The sequence below is a fragment of the Falco rusticolus genome, chromosome 12 (assembly GCF_015220075.1).
Source record: "Falco rusticolus isolate bFalRus1 chromosome 12, bFalRus1.pri, whole genome shotgun sequence".
Lineage (NCBI taxonomy): Eukaryota > Metazoa > Chordata > Aves > Falconiformes > Falconidae > Falco > Falco rusticolus.
Window position 1 is genome coordinate 33,786,063 of NC_051198.1, and position 27,807 is coordinate 33,813,869.

The window sequence follows — 27,807 nt, forward strand, 5'->3', positions numbered from 1 at the left end:
CCTGGTTGACATATGTTCAGTTCCTAGAGGACTTCTGTCCTGGAGGGCAGGAGTGTCTGTGAGCACTTTGCACTCAGATGTCGGTACTAAAACAGATACTTGTTTTCAGAGTAGCTCTAAGGTGACGGGGCTTTATAATGTTTCCTCTTCTGTGATGCTGTTGTGAGATGAGGTTTGTCCCAGCATCAGGATTTTACTACACCTTGGTGCAGCTTGGGCCACTGTGAAAAACAGCCAAGGCAGTGCCCCACTGCCATCGATAAGGGCATGATGGTGAGTTGGTTCCATCCTCTGTCACCTCAAGCCAGAGGGCTCTGTGCTCAGAACTGTGGCACGGGGAGGCCAAGTCCCCGTTCTGGCTGCAGAGAGGAGGCCCATGTGCCTCTGGGCAGCTCTGTGTGGGGTTGTCCTTGCTGTCAAACATGATGCTGGCAAAAGATAGGCACAACATTGCTTAAAACCAGCTATAAACACTCTCCTCATTATGGTTGCCTGTTGGCCTCTACAGGAGCACAAAGGAAGCCTTTGATTCCAAAACATACAGTAACTCTTCAAATGGTTAAAGGCAGGACAAGCTGTGGCTTGCAAGTGTCTTTATTGCTCTCCACACAGCATGCTTTGGTCCTGGCTCTGCTGGGGAGGCCCGTCACTTTCATGGCATGAAGCTGCTCTGTGGCGCTGGCTCTGCTGAAGCTGCTGGCAGTCCTGTGTCAGTGGGAAGCTTTCATGGGAGGAAAGGTTATGGTTTTTGTCTTTCCCAGCAAAGACAAGATCAGAGAAAATGAAACCAGGCAGTCTTGCAGGGTGCCACTCTGGGCAGTGCATTCGGCCCTCCCAAACCATCCCTGAGAGCACAGATGGATTTGTGCTGCTGAGGACGGGTTGTTCGGTTGGCTCTGCAGCTGCCCTGGAGAGGGGCCAGCACCTCAAGTCTCTTCCAGCAGTTGAAGAATTGTGCAAATCTTCTCGGACCAAAGAAAACAGAGCTTCCCTTGAATTACTTGGTGTTCTTTGTTCCTATGCCTCCATGCTGCCTGTTGTGAACGCTGGGAACCTGGGAGCCATCTGAGAGCACCTGGTCGGTGCTACGGGAGCAGCCGGTTCCTGGGCTGAGCCTCCTGTAGCAGCGAGATGGCTGGATGTCAGCCAGTTGTCTTGAGAACACCCTTTCCTCCAGCCAGGTTTGAACAGATGCTTATCCACCATATTCTGAGCAAAAGCTGAGCCACGAAGGCAGCACATATGATTTTTCTCTGCTGAGTTAGCTCCTGATGGCTGTCTGTGCTTGCAGCCTTCGGGTGCATTAAGTGGAGGAGCTGTGTGCTGGGGTCTCACCTGGCACCGCAGCACTCTTCTCCCCAGGTCCTGCCCCTGCCTTGCTGCCTTGTTGCTCTGGCCCAGGTGCAACTGTTCCTTTTTCAGTTGTGCCCTCTGTCTCCCCTTTTCTGTGTGCCAACCCCCCCATGGCATGCCATGCATCCCCTTCTCAGTCTTTCTGTTGCTCAGTTTCTGTCTGATGCCTGGCTATGAGCACTGCTCTTTTGAGAGAGATAAAAATTTGACAAAAACCCCTTCTGCTCAGCTAAGGAAAAGTGTCAAACCCACGTGGCCTGAGGCAGAAACCATTAATCTGAATGGCTAACATTTTGGCAAGGGAATAAGTATCCAGGAAACAGGCGTGTTGTGCTGGGCATCCTTCCGTGTTACACCATGTTCAACCTGGGCCTTGCTGGGGTTTGGCCCTGCCTCTTGATGGCTGGAGATGCTTGTGCTGTGCACAGCTTCCTACCTACCGGGACCTGGATGTTGGGTATCTGTTGCCACTGTTTTGTGTGCTTCCTTGCCACTTTGTTGCTTGGGATGTCCTGGTGCTCTTCCCACTGGTGGGTTAGTGACTGTCCCATAAAAATTACTTGTTCTCCAGCCATGGAGATACACTGGGAATCTGCTGTTCTGCTGCTATGGAGAGTCTCCTTGGTTTTCAAGATTTGGTTAGTGTGAATTTCTGTCTCTGCAAGTCTGTTATACCTGAGCTTTTCTTTAATTGTCACTGGGGCTTTGCATTAGATCTGTCTGTAGCAAGCATTCTGCCTAGTTATTGATTTGTAGAAGTATTCCAGAAAGTGCCTTGCTGGCATATTCTTCCCACTCGGTGACTTTTCTCCATTTTTAGCTGAGAGGTAATGTAGTGACATCTCAGAGAAGCTACCTTTTAATTAATACTGCATGAGCAGAGGAAATACTAGCTTCTCTGTCTACTTTCCTATTTTTTGTGGTTTTTAATATAGATTCATAAATGGCTCTAATGAAAATAAACAAGGAACTGTTCCTTTCTGTGTCCTCTTTGCTTTTCAGAAGTGATACTGCAGGCATGCTCCCCCCCACCCCCAGTGATGTTTCCACCAGGAGGCAGGTCCTGGGCTGTAGCTGGGCAGCTGTGCTGCCTTGCACAGCCATAACCAGTGATTGTAAAGTAGGACTGGCGTTCAGCTTTCCAGCAGTGAAAAATGAAACCTGCAGACCTGTAGGGCATAGTTAGAGACAGATACAGGGAGTTGTGGGTGATGCTTTGTAGCCAGGAGAGAGGCAGTGCCACATACACTGAAAATGGATGCGCAGCGCACAGCAGGCAGTATTAACTAGTGTCCCTGAAATGCTCAGGAGGGGTGACACAGAAATGATACGAAAGCAGAGAGAAGCCCTGGGCAACCAGTCTGTCCTCTGCAAGCTTCAGATGCAGGCAGAGGTCAAAACCCGACAGCGTAGAGCCGTGAAATAGGAGAGGCAGCAATGCGGCTAGTGCAGCGAGGCCTGTTTCAGTGTCTGCTTGCTGCCTTTTAGCAGCTCCCGTTGTCTCCGGCACTGCTGGATGCATGGGGCAATTTTTAGCTTGCAGCATGGTGGCTGCCAGGAAAAGCTGGTGTGTGTTGTCAGGAGCACCTTTCCTGGGAGCTTTTTCACTTTCTATGGGAGGGGAGCAAACAGGTCAAACCTGCAGTAAAGCAGGTCGTGAAGCAGGATGCTGCAGAGACTCGCTCACCTTGAGCCAGACCCACGGTGCAGCCTTGCTGCAGGATTGCCCTGATGTGGTGCTGTGTATGGCATCGCCCAGCCTATGGGCCACCCCCTTGCCCCTGGGAAGGCAGGGTGGCCGAGTGCATGTTGTGGTGGGCCATGCAGAGCTGCAGCTGCATGCAGGGGTGCACAGCTGAATCCCTGCCACAGTTGCGGCGTGGGTGTCATTTTCAAGACTGTGGTACTGGATGAACCATTTCTCCCGTGAGCTATAAGCTGTCTGGAGAGCTTGGCCAGCTGGATCTTCCTGGCTTTGTGGCAAATCCATCTGAGTCTCTACAGGCAGATAGCTAAGGGAAACTTGGCTGTAAATATACCGCCATGACCTGGAGAGAGATTTAAAATATTTATCCCAGAGCAGGACTTGGGAGATAAATAAGTTCCCTGTCTGCTTCCTTGTGTGCAAAGCTCAGGAGTGCAGCTGTCCCTTTGTCCACAGCTCTGAGTCCTCCTTGGGGCTGGAGGGTTGCTTACGGGTGGGCTTGAAGTCCCTGTATATAGCGTAAACATATAGCTGCCACTGAAATGGAGAGTGGGGTGCCAAAGGTACTCACTCTGGTGTAGGTGTGAGCTCTGGCCTGCACCTTCTCTCCCCTCGTTGGCCTCCCCAGCTGCTGCCCCTGCACTGTTGCCCTCAGGGGTGTTGGTGGAGCTTGCTGGTGAGCCCGGTCTGCTGGGTAAGGTTGTGACCCTCCCTCCTGGCCGCCTTAGAGCGCAAGATCTGCAAGACATCCTGATCAAGCATATCCAAGAGCCAGCACAGGTTTGGGTGTTACGGGGGAGGTTTTCCTCCTTCCAGTGGATTTGGTGGCAGTGTGCAGAGAAGCAGCTCACTCGAGCAGCTTGGGTGCCAGACCTTCGTTCTCCACCAGCCAGCCCTGGACAGTAGGGAAGGCTGGTTGGCAGGAGTGTACGGTGCCCAGCGCAGCCTCAGCTCGTGTGCTGACCTGATGGCCTCACTGCTGGAGAGGCGCTGGCTCTGAGCAGCAGCCTTGTCTTCACTGATGGCGTGTTGATGCAGCAGCTGGCTTTGCTTGGAGGCCTTGTGTGTGTGCTTCTTCCCTTTGCGCTGCTTCCCTTGCCATGGCCTCCTTCCCCACCCCCTGCTTTTGTCTCTGCAGCCTGAGTTTCCATTCTCTGGGCTGGCTGGGGCTCCTGTTTGCTGAAGGGAAGCGCCAGGCAGCTTTATGGAGCTTGTTCTGGTTTTTCCCATCATCTTCTGGAACAGCCTTTCAGCTGGAACAGGAAAAACGTGAAGCCCTGGCCAGGGGCTCCCTCCACACACACAGCAGTGCTGTGGAGGAATTCCCTCTTGACTGGGCTTGGGATGGCAGGAAGCAACATCAGCCTTTGGCCCTCAGCCTGGGTGGAGGGGCATGAGGGTGTAGTGGCAAGCACTCATGTGATGCCTGGAGGTGCTGGTGCCGGCTACCTCTGGAGAGGTTCTCAGCCACACAAACCCTGTGGGAGAAGTAACAAGCTGCTGCGGGCTCTCACCTCCAGCCCTGGGGCAGTGCTGAGCCCTGAGCCAGCTCCCGCTGCAGCTCTTCCCTACTGGCAGGACCTACCTGGCTGTTCAGCACTGCCGAGGCTCTCTGCCACCAGAGGGGTTTTGCTTGGTAAAGACCTTTGCATTTTCACATGCCCCTTGCTTAAATTGTGGGGGAAGCATCATCCTTCAGGGCTGCTGCACAGGGACATGCATCTCACCCTGGCTGTGCTTGTTCTACTGTATTCCGTTTCGTAGGAGACAAGTGCGGTACCTTTGCTGTGCCGGCCAGAAAGCTCGGCCTTCAGCTCAGCTGCGTCTCCAGCCTGCCATGCGCTGCCAGTAGCATGCATCAGTTATAAATCAGTGTTTCTGAGGAAGCCGGGGAATCGCTCAAGGGCTCTGAGCAAGCCTGGGAGAGTCTGTTGGCAAGACCGGTGGGTGCTGCAAGCCTGTTGCTGGTGCTGAGTCACCCTTGAAGCATTTGTCTTTCTCACTGGGCTTGGCAGCGCAGCTGGTGATGTCTAGAACTTTTGGCTGTTGCACCATTAAAGATGGTTTGAACTAGCAGTATTCCCAGCTCCCACGTTGGGCTCGTGGCATTCCTGTCTCGCTTGTTTCTCTGTATCTGCCAGCAAGATATTGTCCTGCCCTTCCTGGGGGTCCCGTGGGCGCCATTGCTTGCGCTGCTCAGATTGCAGGTGTGGGACCTGTCTGACCAAAGCAAGCTTTCTTCTCCACAAGCCAGAGGCTGAGCAGTGCAGCCAGCTGCTGGCATGTACCTGTGCCCCAAGTGTTGGGGCTCTGGCTGCTAACCCTGCCCTGTCCCCCTCCCACCTGCACCACCCTGGCACTGTGCTCATGGCTAGGGCTAGTTCTCTGGGGTGGGATCTCAGGAAAGGTGCGTGGGCTTCTTTTAGGGGCCTGAGACCATCTGGTGGCCTTGGTGGCCCAACAGGATAGCATCCTTTCCTTGGGACCGGGCGCGTCCTGCCAGAGATGCCCATGCCTCCTCTTGCAGTGGCTGACAGGAGCATGGGCACAGCCCTGCTGCAGAGCGTGGCTTGGAGCAGTGGTGACCTGCTCCCAGGACAGACTGGGCCTCCTGTGGGGCTGAGGCCAGTTGTTATGGTTCAGCAGCCCCAGCTGTTGCAGGCAGCTGAGTTTGGCTACCACTGGGGCTTTCCTGGCTTGCTCCGGCTTTCCCCTGTTTGAGCAAGGGGCTGAGATGTCAGGAGAGACTGTGGGGCAGAGGCACAGCTAGCAGTTCAGTCCAGATGCATCCTCTGTGCCCTACAGACGGTTAGCAAATCCCTCGGCCCTAGAGATCAGCTTAAAGAACCATGGTGGCTGTCCCACCAGCCCAAGTAAGCCTGCAGTGGGGTACTGGTTGGCAGCAGCCCTGCTCTGCTTGGGAATGAGGAAGAACCTCTGGTCATGTTCCCACTGCTCTTGTGGCTGCAGGGTAGCACCCTTGTTGCTGTTCTTGCTCATCACCGGAGCAGCAGCTGGCTTGTTCAGTGGGTGATGCTCTGGACCTTGCTTCCCACTGTTGCCCCGTCCCTGGCTGCTGTGGTTACCACATCATATTGATTTGGGGTGGCTCTTCTCTAACCCTGCTGCCTGGCTTTGAGCACACAGGAAAGCAGGGTCTCTCCTTGCTGCAAGGATGAAGGCAGGGAGCTGTGGAGAATGGAAAGTGCAGAGCTCCTATGAAGTTAAAACATAAAAAGTATGAAACCAAGCTTGACATGGTGTTGGAGGAAGCAGGCTCTGGGGGTGTGTGGTTGGGGAGGGAGCTGGAGTTTGGGCGGTCTGTGCTGGGGAAGCAGGACAGGCAGCGTGAGGAACAAAGGTGGGGAAGCCCCAGACTTGCTTGAACTGGGTGAGCGAAGTCGGTGTCAGGGTAGCCTAGCTGTCCTGGCACGTGCTAATGGACATCAGGGGTCTGCAGCTGGCTACCTGTCCTTGTGCTGAGCTTTTTTCTCAGTGATAACTGGTCTTTGGTCCCACGGCACATGTGTGAGCAGTTCCTGCCTGCTTGGGGACTGGGGCTGCGTGTGATGGAGGCTGTAGGCACCTCCCTGCTGTGTGTGGCAGTGAGCTCTTCCCGTGGCCAGCTGCACCCCAGTGCATCACTGCAAGCACTGCCTTAGCATTTGCTCCAGCGATTGATTTACAGTGTTCAGACACCAGTGGCTTTGTTCTGGTTTCTTGTGATAATTGCTCAGAAATTTGGCTTAGCCATTCCAAAGTATGGGATCCTGGGCCTTGAAGGGCAGGGAGCGTTGCTAACCATGAGGCAGATCCCACACAGCTTGCAGTGCCTCTGAACAGTTCTGGGGAGGCTAATGAGAATTGTACTAAGTGTTTGCAGCTTTTCTTTTTTTAGTTCTAAAGATTGGTTTGAAGGGCAGAGTTTGCTTCTCAATGGTTGCTTGGAGCCTGTGTTTAAAAGCACCCTTCCATGCTGAGGGCAGTGCAGGAAGGTGCTGCGGGCCACAAGGGGTGAGTTCAGGCTGCAGTCCCATTGCAGAGCAGTTGTCCCTCATTGGTAGGCCAGCAGCCAAACTGTTTCCAAACAAGGGCTTGCATGTGCTGTACATCATAGGACTCCCCGTGGGGTCCATGAGGGTGGGGTCCATGAGGGTGGCCGGGGTCTGGGCAGGTGTCAGCTTGCATTGGGACACAGGGAGGGAGTGAGAAAAGAGCGGACCAGCTCTGCAGTTTCCATTTGGGACCACAACCAAGTGCTGTGGGATGAGCAGATTCCCAGAGCTGTTGTAGGATGGGGATCCTTCTGTACCTACTTTCATCCTGGGTTGCTTCTCCTCTGGATCAGTAAATCCCACTTGGAATGTTGCATAGCTGGGTGCTTTGCGATTGAAACTGTGCTCATGGATGCAAATGGCTGTGCTGCAGGCTGGTTTGATGTGGCCCTCCATGTACCATGCAGAGAAGAACCAGGTGCGTGGCCTGTGTGGTGGTGCGATCACTGGTGTGTAGCAGGGGTGTGCGGGCATCATGTCTCCAGCAAGTCCAGAGCAAACTGCCACAAAGGAGAGAGGCTCGGCAGTCGTCTGAGCAGACACATGCTCTCAGAGCAGGGCTGTTGCATCCAGGTGTGTGGTGCGACTGTAGGGGCAAATAGGTGGTGCTCTCCCAAGTCCCTCATTGTCTTGATCCATCCCAGTACAACCATGCTGTGTTTATCGCAGATCTGGAGCTCCTCAGTGCTGGTGCAGTACCTCACGGCTCGCGAAGCCAAAGCCACCCTGGCTGAGCATTTCTTGGAAATGCTGCTTTGTACCAATCCAGTTGTGCTGGGGACTCAAATAGGAATTTTATTTTTTTTCCTGGGTGCAGAGTGAGTTTTTGTTTCTACTTCAGCTGGAATGGGAAACGACATAGTTTCAAAAGGGTTATATGATGGGTGCCCAAAGACTTTCCAGATGTTGGGCTTGATCAGACCAAGCCTGCTGTGTTCAGCGCTCCTTGCCTGCATCAAACCATTTCCATCTGGCCTGGTGGGAGAGAGTGGTTTATTGCAGCTCTACCCATCTGAGAGGCTTTCTCAACTGGAACATCTTGCACAGAGGAACATGCTGGCTGGAAGTCATTTGGAGATGCAAATCTCTCTGGGTGTTTGGCTTGGCTGCTGTTTCCGTGGTATCTGCTAAGCAGTGGAATATGCTGTGTGTGGAGCAGGCGTGCTCCGAGGAGCTGCTTTATGTGGCTATAGGGACCGACCCACGAGGCAGGGGGGTTGCTTGTGCTGTTAAGCCTTCGTGATTTTTCTTGCCGCCTTCTACAGCTTCAGCTGGCATAAATGAGCCTGCTGGGTCTGTGTTTGTGACCAGGAGGGGAGGAAAAGCTGACCCGTGTGTTTTTCTCAGTCCTGGCATGCCAAAAATCTGCTTTTATAGGAGCATGTTCATAATGAACTGTGCCAGGAAACACATGGCTTGCTCGAGCCATGAATGGGAGGTCTGTATGGGGCCCTGTGCTCACCGAGAGCCTTGTGAGGACAAAGAGCAGATGCTGGCGTGCTTTGCTTGCTCTGTGGCAGCCTGCATCCTCTGGGCTGCAGCGGATGGGGAGCAGGAGGTAGGATCAAGGTACTAAGTGCTTGGCTGATCCACTGACGGCAGAGGGGGCAGGACGAGAGGCCAGGCGAGTGGTTTTACTGCATGCTGCTCTTTGTGGCTCCCCTGTCCTGGGGAGGGCTTGCTTGCTTGCTTCTCTGCAGACGTGGCTGTTCGCAGCAGAGGCTGCGTTGGAAGAAGCCTGGGCACTGCAGGCAAGCAAAGAAGTGCTGCTGACAGCTTGGGATGATGACTGTGGATGGGGAAGAGAGAGAAAAGAAGGGATGTATGCAGTCTGTTGGGGCCTAGCTGCCGCAGGGATGACTGGGCTGTGCGTGCTGTACCTGGCTGCCACAGGAAGGGAAGGCTGTCAGGTGAGAGCTGCAGTCCTGAGCATTAGCAGTGCTTTGGTGGCTGGAATGTTGCTCCCTTGTAGGAACTGTTGCCGAGCCTGCACAGGCTAAGCTGCTGGTGAGGAGTGTACACTCAGCACAAGAGGAGTTAAACCTGCCTGTGTTGAGTGGGGCCTCGTTCTCACAGGGGGCTCTGTGCATCCTCTGGACCAGCAAGCTTGGGATGCTCCAGCCCAGTGATTTGGTTGCCCAGCCTTTGGAAGCAAGCCAGGGCTTGAACCCAGAGTCTGCCACTCTTTGATCCAAGAGTGGCTAAAAGCAAAGTCCCCAGCACTGGAGCCGTTCCCGAGGATTTGGCAACAGAAGGAATTGCTGCCTGCAGACAACGACATTTAATAAGTTGCTCCTCAAGGCAAGACCTGCTTGGTAATACTTTCTGGGAATGTGTTACTGATACCTGTGAGAGTCCAGGACCCCAAGCCCTAAGGTGGTCACCGCTGTGCCTTGGGATGGAACACAGGCTTTCTGAACACGTGCCTGTGGTTGCCTTTGCCACCAGGCTTCTGCTGTGGCCCGATGTCCTTCCCACAGAACATGGCGATAAATCGGTCCCGTGCTTGGGGCTGTCTGTGTCCATCCCGTGTTGAGCTCCTCTGGGACATGGGACCTGAGTGTGAGCTTCTCAGTGTCTTCTGCTGAGGTTTGATGATGCTCTTTTCCTTCAAGGACTGACTTTCTTGTGTCCCTTAGCTCTGCCCTAGGCTTGCAGGGAACCAGGTGGTCTTTGCAGCTGTGGCCTGGGTTTTGCTTGCATTAGAAGCAGCTAAGCATGCTGCTGCAGTGTGCAGTGGCAGATTCAGGGCAGTGCTTGCCTGCATCTTCCTTGCCTTGTTTCAGGTCTACTGAGCTGGGAACAAGTGCTGCAGAGTCATATATGAGTCCACAGTGTGTTAGCTCATCCACACCTTCCTTTTCGTTTTGTGATTCCTCGTCAGAAGAGCCTGTGTTGCTGCTGAGTTGATTGCAGAGGCTTTGTTTCCTCAACGGTCTGAGCAATGGCAGGGGCAGAAGCATAAAGGTCATGATATGGACACGGTAGGGTGGTGATATATCAGCAGTGGATTCCTAGGTGGCAAAAAGCTGTTGCTGCCACCTTGCTTTGCTGAGGTCTGTTAATTAGCTGACACATCCAGAGTTGGTTGCTTGGTAGAAAGTGGTGAAAGGGTCTCCACCCTGCTCTTTCAGTTGGAGGCTGAGGGGCTGCAGCCTGGGGGTGGACTTGGGCTACTCCTGCTGCCCACCTCAGATCAGTGCCGGGGGCTGGGGCATCGCTGGGGCCAGGTCACCCTCTGACCTCCCAGCTGCATCCCCAACCTCCTCTCTGCAGGAAGGTGCACTGTGTGGTTGCTGCAGGGCACCTAGGGCCTCCCTGGGTGAGCTGCTGTGCTCCTTGCCCCTGGGGTGTTGCCAGGGCCCTGCAGGTCTGGGCAGGGAGGGCAGGCTCCCACCTGGTGCAGCAGGGCTTCCCAGGGAACCTGGCGCCTTTGTTAATGTCATGGTTTAACCCTGGCTGGTAATGAAGTACCACCCAGCCGCTCGCACGCTTCCCCCCTCACCCAGAGGTGTGGAAAGGAATGTAAAACTCAAGGGTTGAGATAAGAACAGTTTAATGGTTGAAATAGCGTAAAAATGGAAGAACAATAATAACAATGATGACAATAACAGTTATAATGAAAAGGCAAAGGGAAAGAATATAATCCAGAGGGAAAGGAAGAAAGGCACACATGGTGCACAATGCAACTGCTCACTGCCCGCAGACCGATGCCCAGCCAGTCCCCGAGCAACGACCTGACCCCCGGCCAACCCCCCCCCCCCCCCCCCCCCCCCAGGTAGATAATACCAGGCATGACATCCCATGGTATGGAATACCTCTTTGGCTAGTTCGGGTCAGCTGGCCTGGCTGTGTCCCTTCGCCGTTCCTTGTGCCCTTCCAGCCTTTTTGCTAGCAAAGCCTGAGGAACTGAGAAGTCTCACATCAAAGCCAGAACACAGCACTGCACTAGCTCCTCAGAGCATAATTAACTCCATCAAAGCTGAAACCAGGACAGCTGATTATTAAGGAAAATGGACAGGGAACAAGTGTTTAGCAGTGTGTTACCAAGCTCTCTGTCTAGTTAGGTGCTGAGCTTGTGGTGTGAATACATCCACTGTCCACCTCAGGGCTGGGACTCACAAGCTCATTGTGCATCCCTGGGGAGCGCTGGCCATGCAGCAGAGCTGGGGCAGCCGTGAGCTCCCCTGCTCCCGTCTGGGAGCATTTGAAGTCCTCTCTGCTTTGAGAGGCTGGAACAGACACTGGCCAGCCATGTCCTCTGCCTGAAGAGCTCCTTGGGGGAGTTGGCTCTGCCAGTTTTTGCAGATAGCTCCTTCTGTTGCATCCTGGTACCTGTGTGTCTTCATTTTATTTGTCCCTGGTAAGCCAGCTGTCCCCCTCCACAGCTGGGGCAGAGTCCAGATGCCTGCGGGCAGGGGAGAAGAGGAGGAGCATGTAGTTTGGGTGCTCTGGGCTTTGCTGCCCTGGGCACTCACTGCAGATGTGTTGCAGCTCCTCTAATCTGCTGTTCCAGATGCAGAGCATTAAAGGAGCTGGCTTGCACATCTGGCTGAGCTGACCCAGGGTGAACTTCGCTGAAGTGCTCCTGGAAGCAAGTCTGCAGCATAAGGAGCACTGCTGGGGAGTGGGGCTGGGCTACCAGCTGCAGAAGCCCCACCATGCTGGGCTGACTTTCCAAACCAGGAAACCTTAAACTGGCACAAAGCTCTCTCCCAAATCCCATTCCCATGCTTTTAATTCCTTGTTTGGTTGCGAGCAGCTTTGGGATTACTCATACCCTTGCATCAGCTGTGGTGTCTTAAGAGGTTGGTAACCTAGGCTCTTTTGGGTACAAAGTGAAACGGATCTATTCCTTTTCCCTTGCTGTCCTCTGTCTGGAGCTCTTTAGCACGGTGAGGAGGTGCCCAGGAGCTGGGCACTGGGCATGCCTGGGGGTGGCTGGCTCGGGCTTGAGGGGAGCATGGATCTCCCAATCCCAGCCATGGGGCTGGGGATGTGGAGCAGCGTGGTGAGCTTCTGGCTCTGCTGGCACCACAGCCATGGCAAATGCCGGCTTAGATCTGTGCTGCCGGCTTGCTTTCCTCCACAGCTGCTGCTTCGTGCCCTGCCTGGGGCACATGCCACTGCCAGCCAACTTGCCTGTTACTTCCCCAACGCGGCTGTAGGTGGGCAAGGTGGATGCAGTGACAGCAGGGATGGGGGGCTGTGCAGCAGCTGCAGGCCTTGTGGTTCAGGCTGCATTCCCAAGTGATGTCGTTAGGCAAAGAGACAATGATTTTTGGATTGCTTCAAGATGTAGGTAACCCAGCCTGTCAGGCAGGGCAGGAGATGTGCTGCCTGTTCTCCCCAGTATGCACAATTGCTCTGCAGCACTGAGATGGGGTTGGGCTACTGGAGTGTCCCCAGCAAAGCGCTGGAGTGGGATGGCCACTGACATGTTAAGCAACGGATGGAAAACCCGGCTCCGGCCGAGACCTCGCTTGTAATGCTGTCCCATTCCCTTGCAACCTGCAAGATAAGCATGAAAGCTGGGGCTTGCTGCCATGGCAGGAGCTCGCCAGGCAGCATCCACAGTGCTCTCAGGCCTCTTGGATGGTACAGAAGGTGGGCAGGGTGCTGTCACTGCCAGGTGGCTGGGCTGCGGCAGGGCCACAGACTCTCTGTCTTGTTGGCAGCACTGAATACAGCCTTAGAGATGGCTGATCTGGGGATGAGTCCTGCCACCCCACACATTTTCCAGCTGTGTCTTTATGATTACAAAGCCCAGCACTCCTTGAGGGTCTGCAGTCCATGAGGTTTGTTACCAGTTGCCTGGCTGTCTCCAGGGCACAGCGTGGGAGGACAGCGTGCAGCCTTGGAGGTGAACACTGAGACACACAACTGGGCAGTTTGCTGCCACCTCCTCTGGTGTGCCTGGGGCGCGCCAAACCTGGTGCTGCCCAGGTGGGAACAGAGACGTGGGACCCCCCAAAACTTCAGCCCCAATCTCCCAGTGCTAGCCCTGAGCTCTGCCATGGCTCCCTCAGATCCTTAATACCCTTTTGGTGCATTTTCTTACAGCTCTCAGTGATGAAATCAGCAACGCTGATGTCTCTCACTTCTCTAGCTTTGGAGAACGGCCCCAAAACAAAGCCGTTCCCAGGCTGTGCTGCAGCCTGCTGCTAAATCATTGCAGTCACGCTGTGGCGGTACCCGAGGGGGTTGGCTGCCAGGCTACCACGGCTGGGTCTCCTTTGCCGAAGGTGTGGAGAGCCCTTTGCTGCTTGGCAAACTCAGGATTGAAAACTTGCTCAGGCAGCAGTGACTGGCTTTGTAGGGTTGCTCACCAAGTCTGTACCAGATGCAGCTTTGCTGGTTTTGTGTGTCACCCTGGAATGCTCTGCATGTGCTCAGCCCGCTGTGGCATTTGGAGGAGGCTGCAGCAGCTGAGTTCTGGGGGCTCCCAAGCCCAAAGAGAGTACTGAGATGCACTTGGTAGAAATGCAGGCTGGCAGCGCATTGTTAGCATGAGTATTTTTCCTGGGAAGCTGCTATTTGCCTGCTTAAATGAAATTAATTTAGAGCAAGGGGACACCTCTGCATGAAGGATGCTGTGTTCCTGCGTTCAGGTCTTTGCCATAGTATGCTCTCAGATCTGGGATGTGATCTGAGACTTCTCTCCATCTTTGTGCATCCTGCTGGTGCCTGCCCCCTCCCTGCAGATCATTTGTCTTTGTGGTGTGCAGGAATGATACCCTGGGAACCTGTAGGTACCAGTGTGACTTCCTTACACAATTTGCTTAACCTTCATCTGTTACCTAAACAGGAGGGTTTTGCATTTCAATGAAATATCCTTTGGGTAGAACACCACTGGTGTTTTCAAGTGTGTTGCATTTCACATATGTTTATCTAATCTGACTGAAACTTTCCTGAAAAAATTTCTGTAGCCACAGTTGAAATAGTTTTAGGCCAGAAACATGTGTTGAGGGTTTATTTTTCTCCCAGCCAGGGGTGGCTTGTGTCATGTATGTACACAGAGAGTGGGTGTTTGCCAGCACACACATTTGGGACTGCTGCTTGGTGTTGGCTTTGCAGGACTGTGGTCCTGCTGTGGTACTGGGGGTGAGCTCTGTACTGGCTTGGGCTTGCTAAGCTGGCTTCCAACAGAATTGGTGTTGCTGGGTATTTTTTGGCATGTCTTTTGCTAAGGGAAGAGAAAGAGTCTTTTTGCTTCTTTCAGCAGCTTGTAGTGATGCAGCCCAGCCCAGGTTAGCTCATGAAACCACAGCAGAAACATGCTGTTGTGAAGGTGTCCCATCAGACTGAGCAGAGCTCACCTTTGCTCTCCACCAGGTGCTGCAGGAGCTCTCTTGTCTGCTGCTTGGCCAGTTTGGCAGCCTCTGATGGCTGAGCCATGCGTGGCCGGCCGTGGCTCTGCCACACAGCAGTGCTGGGAGGTCCTCCAGCTGGCTGAGTGGAACGAAGCAGAGGTATTTTGGTTTTCGTTCAGCACAGGTGGTGAAGTCTGTTGGCTTTATACAGGTGTTAGCCAAACTCTGGCATAGTGGCATCCCCTGACAGATAGCCCTCTGCTTTGGTAGTGTTCTTGAGCCTGTGTCCCAAAAGCCCAGATGAGGTGGAGGGGATGTAGGGGATGCATGAACCCTGCTGACTGCAGCCCTTTCCTGGACCGGGGCTGTACAGCTTCCATGGGCGAGTGCAGCACCTTCCATCTCCTAACACTGGGCCCTGGTGCTCTGGATTTAGAGTACTGTGAAAAGCTGTGTCTAGTTCTGGGCTTCTGATGACTTTCACCCCAAAACGTCTGGACCACATCTAGCTGCTACTGGTCTTCCTTTGCAGCTGACAGTGGTTTCTAGCATGTGCAGCCAGTCCATCCATGGCACCTTGGATAATCTTGTCAAAACAAACCCCAAGTTGATGGCTCTTACTGCACTTTAACAATTATTTGTCCCAGTTTGCTTTGGCACTTGTGCTCGTGAGGTGTTCATCATGGGGATCTCGCTTGAGCTAAAATGGTTGTGTCCATTCCCCAGGATGGAAGGTAAAGACATAAATAGCTTTTCCTGTTTCACCGGGGGACTGGGTCCTCGTAAAAAAACCTTGAAAAATCCCTGCTTCCCATGTGGCTTTTGTGCCAAGCCTTCATAATGTCCCCTGTCTGCAGAGCTGTGTCCTCCTGCCTGTACACAGGGGCTGCTGAGGCAGCAGGATACATGTGGTGAGGCTGCTGAAGTTCTTGGCTGGCCAGTGCTGGGTGAAACGCAGTTGTGCTGGCAGTGCTGGGGTAAAAGCAGTTGTGCTGTGGTTTAGTGTTATACTGCTAATGCTGGCAGTTTAGTGCCAGAAGCACACCTAATTGAAAATACCGTGTCTTAATACTCAAATGGCCTGTAACTTCAGGGAGAAGTGTCTCATCACTAACTCCAGTGCTGGCATGACTAGTACAATGCAAAAGGCTTTGGAATGCTGAGACCCCAAAAGAACTGATCCATCTCCTTCAGGAACTCTCTTAATGCATGCTGCCTTGCACGTGTTTTGTACCATGCAGGTATGGTTGGGTGGGCATGTGCCTTGGTGCCCTGAAGCCTATCTGTGGAAAACGACAGACCTAGCTCCTATAGGTCCACACCTCAGTGGATTTGACTGTCCTGTTCCCTTTTGCTTCTGTCTCTGTCCCAGCAGCCCGTTTTGGCACAAGCTATGCTCCTGCTGCTGTGGAGCTGTTGTGCTGTGAGTGCACAGCTGTGTTTGTGTGGGGTCGGGTGGTTGCCACCCTGCTGTGAGCACTTCTGGTGAGACAGATCTGATGTGCAGGGAGCTAGATGCGTGTACCTATGTAAGAACACATGTTCCTGCAGATTGTGTTGCCTTGGGGCATGTGTTCATGAGACAACTGTCACAGGCCGATGAATAGTTCCTAGCTTTTGGGGAGGTGCAGGGTAGCTGACAATGGAAACTTCACTGGACATGCTGACCCTTGAAGCACAGCACACTGATGGGGCTTAGCTCAATATGAGACCACCCAGGAGACAGGACTTTGGACACTGCAGCTCTGTCATTCAGGCCACAAGGGTCAGTCTGTGGCTACTCCTGGTGGCCTTAAATGCTGTGAGTACAGTTGACAAGTGATGCCTGCCCAGCAGCTGTGGGACTGTGGGACAGTGCCCTGGGGACATTGCCTGCACACTAAGGTCAGTGGCACAGTTGGGTGCTGAAGGCAGAAAGCCAGGCTGCACTGAGGTCCACATCCTAGGCTCTGCAGTATGTCATTGCGCACTGCGGTTCCTGTGACCTCCCAGTTCCTTTCTGCCTCCTTCCCGGTGGCTTCTTTGGGGTGACTGAAAATTAGAATTGAGCCTACAGTCCCATTTTATAAAGGCTGTAGGCAGGAAAGACCTGAGCTCTGGACTACCGTCTCCTCTGCCCCAGTGTCTTTGGGAAGAGGTTTCTGTGGTGTTCGCAATGGGAGCACCTTGCTGCTCTCTCTGGGCTACGGGGAAAGAGTGTTAACAGACACATGCTGGGGTGCCCCTGCTCCTGACTGACACATGCTGGGAGACTGGAGCCTCATCCTGAGGAGCAGCAGTGCTGGATGAGCTCCTGTGTCCGTGCCTGGCTGTCTCTGTGAGTGAGGTTGCTCACGCTAGTTATGCTGGAAATTTGCGGCTGGCTCTGGGGTGCCTGTGAGCAGCTGCAGGCAGGAGAGGCTTTGCTTCGTGCTTGCGCTACACGGCGAGCTCTTGAGGCTTTACAGAATGTGGTGATCTAGATAACTCCTTCAAAACACCCCCTTCAGAATAGGATCCCTTACCCTTAGCTCTGAGTGACTGAGATGTCCTGTCAAATCGTGTCCCTTTACCTGGCTTTTATACAAACAGCAGGCAGGAGGATGTGGCTTAGCCTCCAAAGAGGAGCTGCCCTTCAACTGGGCTTGGAGCCTGTTCATCTAACTCGCCCAGTTTCTGACCTGTTTTTTGAACTGTATTCTGGACTGTTCCTCACAGTTGTGGGAATGCACCATTTTGACTGCTCTCTCATTCACCTTTGTGAGAGATAGCTTCTAGGATGCTCAAAATCTGCCTGGCTTGGCCTCTTTCCCTGCAGAGCATGGTGCTGGGAACAGAGTCCAACAGCAACTGGTGTGTGCTGAATTGCCCTTTGTCTGCTTTCCTTTATGTGGCCAGCTGCTAACCGGAGTGGGTCGCCTGCGTGGCTGGCTGCAGCTAGACAGCAGCCAGATTAGGGATATGCCAGCACAGTCCCTCGGCAGCCACATCAAGGAAGTGCTGGCTGCTCTGTCCCCAGGACCCTGAGCTCTTGGGGTGGGAGTTAGTGTGTGGAGGAGGGTTCTTAAGCTTTTCCACCCCTGCAGAGAGATGCTTCCAGCCCTTCAGAGCCACCCCACAGCCACTGTCAGACCCTGGGGTCAACCACTGCAATTTTTTGTTTCCACTCCTGCTTGCAACTGGGCTGAGTCCCCAGCCCAGGCTTGGGGTGTCACTGCTGTATCCTCTTGTGCTGTGCACCGGCAGCTGCTGTGTTTATTCCTATGAGCAATCCTTGTTCCAGACCAGGTTTTTTTCTAGGTAATTTCTGAGGATGTGGAGGTGAGATGGAGAAATGATCCCAAGGAGAGAAGCTTTGAGGAAAACCTAGAAACAATCTGTGGGTCTTGCTGATCTGGGGCAGTCTTGATGCATGGCTGGGACTTGGGGCGTATCCCAAAAAACAGGACAAGAGGAGCGCAAAGAAACTTGAACTGTCCAGGAAGCTGGTTGTTCTCTAGTGCTTTGGTGAGTGACTCCCCGGCTCTCGCACTTCGGCTCTCGCACTTCGAGACCCTCTTCATTCAGGCTGGCAGTGCAGCACTTAGCCGTGGGGCACAGGAAGCTCTCTCTGAACAGCCCCAGCCCCAGGGAGCAGAGGGCTGTCCTTGGCTTGTGGCAGGCTCAGGCAGCCCTGTCCCAGTGACTGCTAGGGAGACAGCCTTAAAGCACGTGTGTTGGCATCTGAGCACAGATCTGTCTAAACTCCCCATCAGGGGCTGGTTTTGGCAGATGTGCTTTAGGGTATTTTCTCCTAACATGGTAATTTCAGCTGTCTGGAGACCCTTGAGACCAGCATGTGTCTACCTGCTCTCTTCTCCCCGTCCTCGTGCTCTAAATGTGCCTTCCTTTTTCTGTCTTGCAGTTGTGGAGACTCAGGCGATGATCCTCTTCACCAAGGAGCCGTACTCCCAGGACGCGCTGCACGGCCGCAGCGCCATCCTCCGCTGCGAGGTGGAGGAGCCGGCAGGCGTGCAGTTTGAGTGGCTGCAGAATGGGCTCCCTGTGCAGGACACAGAGCAACGCTTCAAGGAAGGCAGCAACCTCCAGTTTGCTGCTATCAGTCGGCACCGGGATGCCGGGGTCTTCCAGTGTGTAGCGAGGAACGTGCTCACTGGGGAGGAGGCCCGCACAGCCAATGCGTCTTTCAACATAAAGTGTGAGTGTGGGGCGAGGGCAGCCGGGCATGTGCTGCAGCCAGGTGCTGCCTGCCACAGACAGGGCGAAGCAGCCTCTTAGGAGGGCCTGAGGCTGGAAACAGCTTCGCCAAGCTGCCTACTAGCATATGCAGGGGTCAGACAGGGATTGGACAGTGTGAACTGTGCAAGTAGGACTCCTCCAGCTACTGTGCCCTTCGTGCCCTCTAGGCTGCTTGCACCTTCTGATGTCCCCAAGGCTGTCTGAGATGCTTTCTTCTGCCTCCTTCCCCGTTTTTATATATGAAATGGGGGTGTTACTGCACCAGACGTGTCCTGAGCACTGTAGATCCTCTCAGAGCCCCTTATCCCTCAGAGGAGTGCTACACAGGGCAGAGCAGGACAACTGCAGGGTGGACATCCCTTTACTCCATGCTGGCTTGAGGGCTCATGCATCTCTAAGCGTGCTTGTGCCCTTGCTGCCCACTCTGATTATTACTGAGTCAGCACCCACCTGGGCTCCGTAGGTTTGGAGAGCCAGCTGTGTTGATATTCTTTGATTCTACAGGGATTGAGACTGGCAGCGTGGTACTGAAGCAGCCAGCCACCGTAGCTGAGATCCAGCCCTCCTCCACAGTGGTGCTGCGGTGTCACATTGACGGTCACCCACGGTAAGGGTTGCCTCCCGAGGAGTGGATTCTGGCCAGGGGTCCCCCCCATACGTTTACTGCGTGCTCTTCCCCTCTCTGTTTCTCTCTCCTCTCTCCTGCGAGGATTCAGTAGAGTCTAGGCGAAAGGCAGGATTGAGCCTGTGGCTGAGCACCGGGGGAGAAGGCAAATGGCTTCCTCAGAGCCGCGTAGCAAGGAGCACAGTAAGGACGGGCTGTCACAGTCCAGTCACTGAGCTGCTTGGTGTGCTGCGGTCACTCTCCGTTGCTTCCCAGTCATGTCCTGTCCACTTGTCTGCATGTCTCATGGCTTCGTGTCTGTGTCGGGGCCAGCAGCGGGTACAGAGAGCCAGGGAAATGGGCCATCTCTGGGCTGTCTCCTCCACACACATGCTCTCTGGGGAGCCCTGCCGGTGCCCTGCACCTGGTCACCCTCTCGCCCCTGTCTTGCAGCCCCACATGGCAGTGGTTTCAGGATGGTACCCCCCTCCCTGATGGCCACAGCACCTATTCTGTCAGCAACAAGGAGCGAACGCTGACACTGCGGAGTGTCAGCCCCGATGACAATGGTCTGTACTACTGCTGTGCCCGAAGTGCTGTTGGCTTTGTCTGCAGCCAGAACAACTTCACGCTGAATATCATCGGTGAGTTGTGTTGCCCTGTGCAGGGCCGGGGGTCCGGCTGTTTGACTGCTCCACTAAGAGCCTCCCCCCTGCTGCAGGGTGGGGGCCAGGCCGCAGGACAGTGCCAGGCTGGTGTGATTCGCTCTATGCAAAACTTCTGGCCAGGGACAGGTCTGACGCATCTGGCCGGGTTTGAACCCTACCCTCTCTAGAGTTGTTAATTTGCCCCTGCATCTTTCTGGAGCAGGTCTGTGCTGTTGTCCCTGGTACTGGAGCACCAGGGTCATTGCTTCTTCAACAAGGTTTGGACCCTGGAGGCTGTAGGTGCCGCAGGTCTTTGTAATACCAGTGCCGCTGTGGTGCCGCGTGGGTGAGACACCCTGTTGGCCTTTGGAGGCAAGGCTGGGGAGGGGGCAGGAGATGTTGACTTCAGAGAAGTATCTGGAATTGGACAAAGGACTTTGCAGTCCAGGTTTAGTCTGTTCTCTAGGAGCCCACGGGTGCTCAGGGCTTTCCCTAGAGCAGGTAGCACATGCGGTGCTGGGCTCTGGCTGTGTAATTACCGCTGTACTGGTGTGCCTGCCTCCTTCAGTCCAGCAGCATGCAAGCACTTTTTGTGTCTCCTCCAGAGCGCTGGTGAAGGGCCACCACAGGCCACTCTGCTCTTATCACCCTCCTGTGGTCTCTGCCGTTGCAGATGAGAGCTTTCCTCAGGCAGTGATTGTCCCACAGGACCTCATCGTGACCAAGAATGAAGAGGCCATATTTGATTGCCAGTTTGCAGCTGTGCCCCCTCCCACACAGGAGTGGCTCTTCGAAGACAGCCCTGTCACCAACAGATCCAAGTAACAGGGACCCCAGCGATGTGGGCAGGGTTGGGAGGAGAAGGGGGCACCATGCTTCAGAAGCAGCAGAGGCCAAACCCTAGCTGTGCCGAGGGCCATGGTCAGCGTCAGGCTGGCTTTGGGATAGGTTTCTCAGTGTGGCTGGCTTGGGTGTAGCAGGGCCTGTGCCCTTGTGGGTGGCCTTTATCTGCACAGGACAGCACAAGCGGTTTGTCCTCAAATGGGTCTGTGGGGCTTCAGCCCTAGGTGCCCACATGTGGTGATCCTCAGAGCTGGTGATATCTCCCAGCCCCAGATGTCCATGTGTGGTGATTCCGTGGAGCCGCGAACAGCTCAGACCCCAGACACTCACTTAGGACAATTCGCAGAGCTAGGGACACATCGCAGTACCAGATGCCCACAGGTTCGGGGATCCCAGTCCCCAGATTTGGGGACACCTCCCAGCCCCAACACCTGTGCAGCTATCGCTGTGCCCGTGGCTGCCTTGCACCTCCAGATACAAGTGTGTGGTGATCCCCAGAACCAGGAATGTTTCTGAGCCCCAGACACCTGTGTGTGGGGCAATCTCCAGAGCTGGGAACATCTCCCAGCCCAGGCTGCCCGTGGACGGTGATCCTGGACCCCGGGATGTCTCTCAGCCAGGCTGTGCCAGGCAAGTGATGCTGTCTGGGTGTCAGATGCCCAGTGGTCTGGCAGCTCCCAGGCGCCACCTTGTGCCCCCTGCCCCCTTCCCTGGCTGTGCCAGCTTTCAGAGCTGGCCCACTTTGGTGATGCATCTTTCGGTGGGAGACAGCTCTTCTCCAAGAAAGAGACTTCTGTTAGCTCCTTTCCTCCATGAAGCATGTGTCCCGCTACCTCCTTGTTTATGTGTGCTACTCCCCTGCCCCTGGCACTGGGAAGTGCTGATTTGGCAAAAGAGTCTCCCTCTTGGTTCCACGGGGTCATGTAGGACATCACAGGGCTGTGCCCCTGGCCCATGTCCTGCAGAGATGCCCACTGAGCCCTGCCTCTCCCCACATGCCCAGGACCACCGTGTTCGCCAATGGCTCCCTGCTGATCACCCAGGTGAGGGCTCGCAGCACCGGTGTCTATAAGTGTGTTGGCCATGGGCAGAGGGGGAAAGCTCTTGTGCTGAAGGCAACTCTGCGGCTGGCAGGTGAGGTCCTGGGGCTGGTGGCAGGGTGGGCAGTGGGTCCCAGAGTTGCAGTGTCACTCTGGAGCTATGTGACAGTATAGTGATGGGTCAGTATGTGGAGAACTGCTCAGTTTATCTGTGAAATGGCTCACTCCTGCTGCCTGGATGAGGGAAGCAAGCATAGCCTGTGTGCACTCTCCCTTGGCTGATGCTCCCATGGGGATGGCTGGTGGGTTGGCTACACATTACTGCCCTGTTTGATCCCTGCTGTCTATTGCTCCTCTCAGAGATCGAAGAAATGGCACCCTTCTCTCCGAAGGTGTTGACAGCAAACCAGGGGCACCGCGTGACCTGCACTGCCCCGCGAGGCATACCCACACCTCAGGTCTGGTGGGAAAGGAACCAGGAACGAGTTCCCACTGCTGGCAGGGTGCACCAAGAGGCAGAGCAGCTCGTTTTCACCAGTATCACTGAGACTGATGCAGGGACCTACACATGCCATGCTGCCAACAAGGCTGGAGAGAAGAAACAGGAGCTGAGCATCACTGTGGCTAGTAGGCAGCTTTCTGGGAAGGGCTGGGAGCAGAGAAGGGGGCTGGATAAGGGCGTTGGGGTGAACTGCAGTAGGATGGCACATTGCCTTGCTGATAGAGGGAGGCATGTCTCTCCTGGCTGGGCTGCAGGACCCCGTGGTTGGCTGCACGCTGCCTGCCTGGTCTGCACTGGTGCTGGCCAGAGGGGTGGTGAGCGGCCCTGTGTAATCCATTGCTTCTGTGCCCAGCGGTACCCAAGTGGGTGGAGATGCCCAAGGACAGCCAGCTGGAGGAGAGCAAGCCAGGATACCTGCACTGCCTCAGCAAGGCCTCCCTGAAACCCACCGTCACCTGGTACCGCAACGGCGTCTCCATCTCTGAGGTAAGGCAATGGGGCAAGCCCCTGCTGCTCATGGGCACTTCTGCTGGGCACCTGCTCAGCTCCTTCCTCTACTGCTGCTGTTTCTTGCCTTACTCCTAGGCACAGCATCCCTGTCACCCCCACTCTGGCCATATTCCTGGCATCATCTCCATCCTACTGGTGTGTAGGTGCACAATTGACTGTCTTTAGCCACTTGGCCAGCCCCGTGCTTTTGGGGTAGTGACATGAGAGATTGTCACTGCAGCTTGTCTCAGTTCTCCATGTGGGTCTTGGCAGGGGTGTGTCTATGTGAAGCATGGTGTGGGCATGTGGAGTGTCAGGAGTGCTGCAAGCAATGTCTGAGGCCAGGGCTGGTGACAGTGTCATTTCTGCCTCACTCCCTTCCCTGCTCTGGGCAGGACTCACGGTTTGAGATCTCAGAGAATGGGACGCTGCGTATCAACAATGTGGAGGTGTACGATGGGACCATGTACAAGTGTGTGAGCAGCACGCCAGCAGGCAGCATCGAGGGATACGCACGGGTGCACGTGCTAGGTATGCTGGACAAGCACTCCACATTCTCCTCTTGTGGGGAACTGTTTTGCCTGGCAGGTTGCAGGCATGGTGCCTCCAGCCTTTCCTGCAGCCAGGGCGGGGGTGCCTAACAGCACATCTGTCTCTTGCAGAGAAGCTGAAGTTCACTCCGCCACCCCAGCCACTGCAGTGCATGGAGTTTGATAAGGAGGTTACAGTGTCCTGCTCAGCCACTGGCCGGGAAAAACCCACCATCCAGTGGACTAAGACAGGTAAGGGGGAACTCGGATGCAATATGTCTCTTTCTGACCTGGGGCCCCAGGAACCTTGCGCTGGCCCACGTCCATCACAGGTGAAGCAGCAGTGCTGCGGCTGCTTGAGAAGCTGCTGTGTGGCTTCATGTATGACCGCTACATCCCTCTTCTTGCATCCTGCAGATGGGAGCAGCTTGCCATCCCATGTCAGCCACAATGCTGGCATCTTGTCCTTCCACAAGGTGAGCAGGAGCGATTCAGGGAACTACACATGCATCGCCTCCAACAGCCCGCAGGGCGAGATCCGTGCCACTGTGCAGCTCGTGGTAGCAGGTGAGGGCTATGCAGCAGGCAGGCGGGTTTCCTGCTGTGCTGGCCTCGCTGTGGGTCTGCCTTGGTGGCACCCAACTGGGACGCCCCTGCAGAGAGGGAAGGGTCTGCCCTGACCCTGAGTTCTGTCCCGACCCCGAGCTCTGCCCCGCAGCACTTGAGTGTCTGGTTTGTCAGTGCTTTGCATGCAGCCTGAGAGGGCGTGTGCCACTGTGCCAATGCTGGCGCTGCTTCCCTATGGAAGCTCAACCCCGTTCCCTCGAGCTTGACAGTGTTTGTGTCGGCCTCTCTGCCTTCAGTTTACGTCACGTTCAAGCTAGAGCCAGAGCCCACGACAGTGTACCAGGGGCACACAGCCATGTTCCAGTGCCAGGCAGAGGGGGACCCTGTGCCACACATCCAGTGGAAAGGGAAGGACAAGATTTTGGATCCCGGCAAGCTCCTGCCCAGGTACGTAACCTCAATTCCAAACTGAAATGTGGCACAGCATGGCGCTCCCCTGCCTACCGAGCATGCAGGTGCTGATGGTGCAGTCTCGGGGTCCCAGCTTGGAAGGGGGAGTCACACAGTCAGCTGTCTCCTGGCCCCAGGGTTTCCCTTTCTGCCACAGCCTGTCAAGTTGCAGTTGAGCTGCAACCATTTGTTCTTGAGCATTGCACAGCCTGAGATTCAAGATGATTGCGCTGGGAATGTGAGGCTGAGACATCCTGGGGAGGTGGGGCTGCAGGTGCCACAAGCATGCCTCTGCCCTCCGGTGCTTGCAAAGGGCTCTGTGTGGTTGGCAGGATTCAGATCATGCCCAATGGCTCCCTGGTGATTTACGACGTTACCACTGAGGACTCTGGAAAATATACCTGTATCGCCGGCAACAGCTGCAACATCAAGCATCGTGAGGCCTTCCTATATGTCGTAGGTAAGGGAGGTACCTGATGTCAGGACATGGCCTGCTGGTACCCCTGGCAGCTCTGGGCCCTGCTTCTGGCCCCACTGGTGGGTGCTGCATGTCAGACCATGCTTGCTATAGGGAGTCACAGCAGCATCCCTACTGGGATGAAGCACAGTGTGCGTGGGCTGTGACCAACATTCTGTGGCTGGACAAGGAGGTGGCCACAGCAGCGGGGGCTTGGAGGGGGCTTTTCTCATTCCGCCAACACATTCCTGAGAAGGATTTGGGAAATCCCTCCACACCTTCATGGGTTTGGTGCTCTCTGCCCCACAGACAAGCCAGCAGCAGAAGAGGATGAGGGACCTGGCAGCCACACACCATACAAAATGATCCAGACCATTGGGCTTTCAGTGGGGGCAGCTGTTGCCTATATTATTATTGTGCTGGGGCTGATGTTCTACTGTAAGAAGCGGAGAAAAGCCAAGAGGTTGAAGAAGCACCCGGAAGGCGAGGAACCCGAAATGGAGTGTCTGAATGGTGAGGCTGACACGCCTAGGGTGGGGGCTTCACTACCAGCCCCTTACCCCTGGGTTGGTAGGGCTGAGGGGCAGGGAGCTCCTGGGGAACAGGGGACAACTCCTTACCCTTGGAGTCTCTTGCTCTTGGTTTTGGCTGTGGCTGGTGGCAGAGACCTGCTGCCAGGTGAGAAATAGGCGAATTAGTGTAAAACCTATATCCCAGCCCTGCATCATGGCCGTCTCTGCTGAGTTACATATCACTTCTGCTTTCCAGCACCTGTACGTGGCTTCACATACACCCTTTGCCAAGGGGAAGGGAGTAGCCCTGTTGCAATGTAATGAAATAGTAGTACTCTGCCGGCCCGTTCAAATCACAGTTCAGCAGCTCCTGGTGCTGGAGGGAAGACTTTTCAGTGAACAGCCCTGAACTCTGCTGTGAACTCACGTTGTTATCTCTGAAACCTGTATAAGCTTTGAGCATCTACACCATCCTCCAACAAGGACTTCTGGAGCATAACAGGTTATCTGAAAAAAGGTTTCTGTTTGCTTTTTGAGCTTGTCACCTGTCAGCTCTGCACTGGAACACACAGCTCTTCTGTACATGTGATTGTTCCTGTGAGTGCCTTTCCTGGTTGCACTGTCGCCTCGCTGAGCTGGGGAGCCCCAGACAGACGCGGTGCATCCAGCTTTGCAGAGTGGCACAGCTGTGCTGTGTCCTGTTTGGAGCTGCGCCACTGGCCTCTGTTCCCTGTCCACAGAGCTCGTTCTGGAGACAGAGCAGGCGGCTTGGGGCTGAGCTCACCACTGCAGATGGGACATCGGGGTTCCTTTCCCCAGGCCTCCGATTGTATCTCTGGCTGCACCTCCCAGTGCTCATTGTCCGTCTGCAGCTGGCCACAGCTGTCCTGTACCTTTGCTTCTAGCTAAGTTGGCAGCTTTGGCAAATAGCTGCCAGCAGCGCCCTTTTCATGTTGGCATGTTGAATTACCCTGGTTCCTGCCTTCTGTGTGTCTGTTGGAGGATGTTCCCTCCTGTCCTGTGGTAGCTGAGCTGCTTTTTAACAGCTGTTTCCATGAGACCCTGCAAAGTGCCTGCAAATAGACTAAACTTGGGTCCCCATTTGTGCATGAGCTACATGACTCCTTCAGTGAACTCCAGAGATCTCTGGGGCATCATTTTCATTTGCAAAAGCTGTTTCAGCTCTTTCTCCTGACATTGTGGTTGTTCTTGCATCACTGATACCAGTGATGACTTGTAAGTGATGGGGTGCAGTTGAGTTTGCTGCCCTTGTAATTCCCTGGATCTCCCCCTACACCACTGTAAATGCAGACATTGTGCTTCCCCCTCCCAGTTCTCCAGCACACAGCCATGTCCTGATTGAGTGGGGGTTGCTGTGAGGTCCTGGCAAAACATCATGGCTGGGTTTGTCTCTTGGTTTTCCTCCGGTATTGCTACTTTGAACAGAGCCAAACCTGCAGAAGAGAAGTGGGGAGCCTCCTGGGAGCAGGGATGCAGGAGCATCTCTGCGGCTTTGTGCTCTGCTGCTGTCACCACTGTCAGCTCTTCCTGTGGACCAGTTGCTGGCTGCTCACCTGTGCCAACAGGCTCTGGCCAGCATCCTCTTCCTGGGAAAGGATTTGTTTTAATCTTTCTTGAGGTGGTCTCAGATTTTTACTTTGGCCTGTCTTTATTATATTTTCTTTTTATTCTGCCAGAGTTTGCCTCTTCTTACCCCTTCATTTGGAACTGGTTTAGCTGTCAGAGAGTTGTATCCTTGCTGCTACAAGCAGACCCAGCTGCTCAGATGTCTGCGCTCCTTTCTGGTACTCCTTTCTCCATAGCCTCTCTGGAGAAGCGGTTTGGAGCTGTCAGCTCCAGTGGAGTCACCCCCTTCACCAATGGTCTTCAAAGATCTGGCTCTTTTCCTCCTCCTGATGTAGTCCCTCTTTAGCTGGGTGACCTGAAGTATCTCAGCACCTGCCTGATGACAAGTACTCCCTGGCTGGCCACCAGCTGACTTTTCCAGTGCCCTTAGGATGCAAACAGATTTGGCCTTCCTGTGGATTTGCAGTGGATCCTTGCTATGGATTTCCTATGGATCAATGCACTTCTAACAAGTCAGTCACCTTGCAAGGTCACGTCCTCGGTGTGCCACATCCTGTGCAACAAGGGTGTTTGCTCTCAGTGTCCCTCTGACTGTACTGCTTTTTTTGGGTGAATACAGACAGCGTTTTGGGAGGTTAAGGGCTGTGGGGGCTGAGGGGAGCATTTGATTTCTGTGTTGACGTGCTAATTTCTCCAGGGCAGCATGGCTGTGTCTCTTTCTCCAGGAGATGCTCAGGTGTTGTAGGCAGGTGGGCAAATCGGGCAGCTCTTCTACACTTGGTTCCCCTCTGGACTGCTGGATATGTAAATTAAACCTCCTGTTCATTTTTGCAGTCCCGTTGCTCTTAACAGTCTTGTCAAAGCTCTGAAACGTGGAGGTGTCTGTTCTCAGAAGTGCCTGTTGCTGCTGCCCACTGGTGCTGTCTTTCAGTGGC

At 54.5% G+C, this 27,807-nt stretch overlaps 1 protein-coding gene across 2 annotated transcripts in view; it reads left to right on the forward strand.

The window, feature by feature from the left end:
- Positions 1-27,807, forward strand: part of PTK7 (protein tyrosine kinase 7 (inactive)) — a 38,623-nt gene that overhangs the window by 6,540 nt on the left and 4,276 nt on the right. Inside the window, exons 1-14 of one of the 2 annotated variants that reach the window (XM_037405586.1) lie at positions 17,894-17,912; positions 18,310-18,603; positions 19,149-19,251; positions 19,702-19,892; positions 20,569-20,716; positions 21,742-21,872; positions 22,139-22,405; positions 22,633-22,766; positions 23,165-23,300; positions 23,432-23,551; positions 23,717-23,866; positions 24,163-24,313; positions 24,649-24,776; positions 25,083-25,286. In XM_037405586.1, the coding sequence (XP_037261483.1) occupies positions 18,327-18,603; positions 19,149-19,251; positions 19,702-19,892; positions 20,569-20,716; positions 21,742-21,872; positions 22,139-22,405; positions 22,633-22,766; positions 23,165-23,300; positions 23,432-23,551; positions 23,717-23,866; positions 24,163-24,313; positions 24,649-24,776; positions 25,083-25,286 (2,140 nt within the window). In that variant the 5' untranslated portion in view covers positions 17,894-17,912; positions 18,310-18,326. Of the gene's footprint in view, positions 1-17,893; positions 17,913-18,309; positions 18,604-19,148; positions 19,252-19,701; positions 19,893-20,568; positions 20,717-21,741; positions 21,873-22,138; positions 22,406-22,632; positions 22,767-23,164; positions 23,301-23,431; positions 23,552-23,716; positions 23,867-24,162; positions 24,314-24,648; positions 24,777-25,082; positions 25,287-27,807 lie in introns of those variants that run through there. The other variant, XM_037405585.1, reaches the window with a different exon arrangement.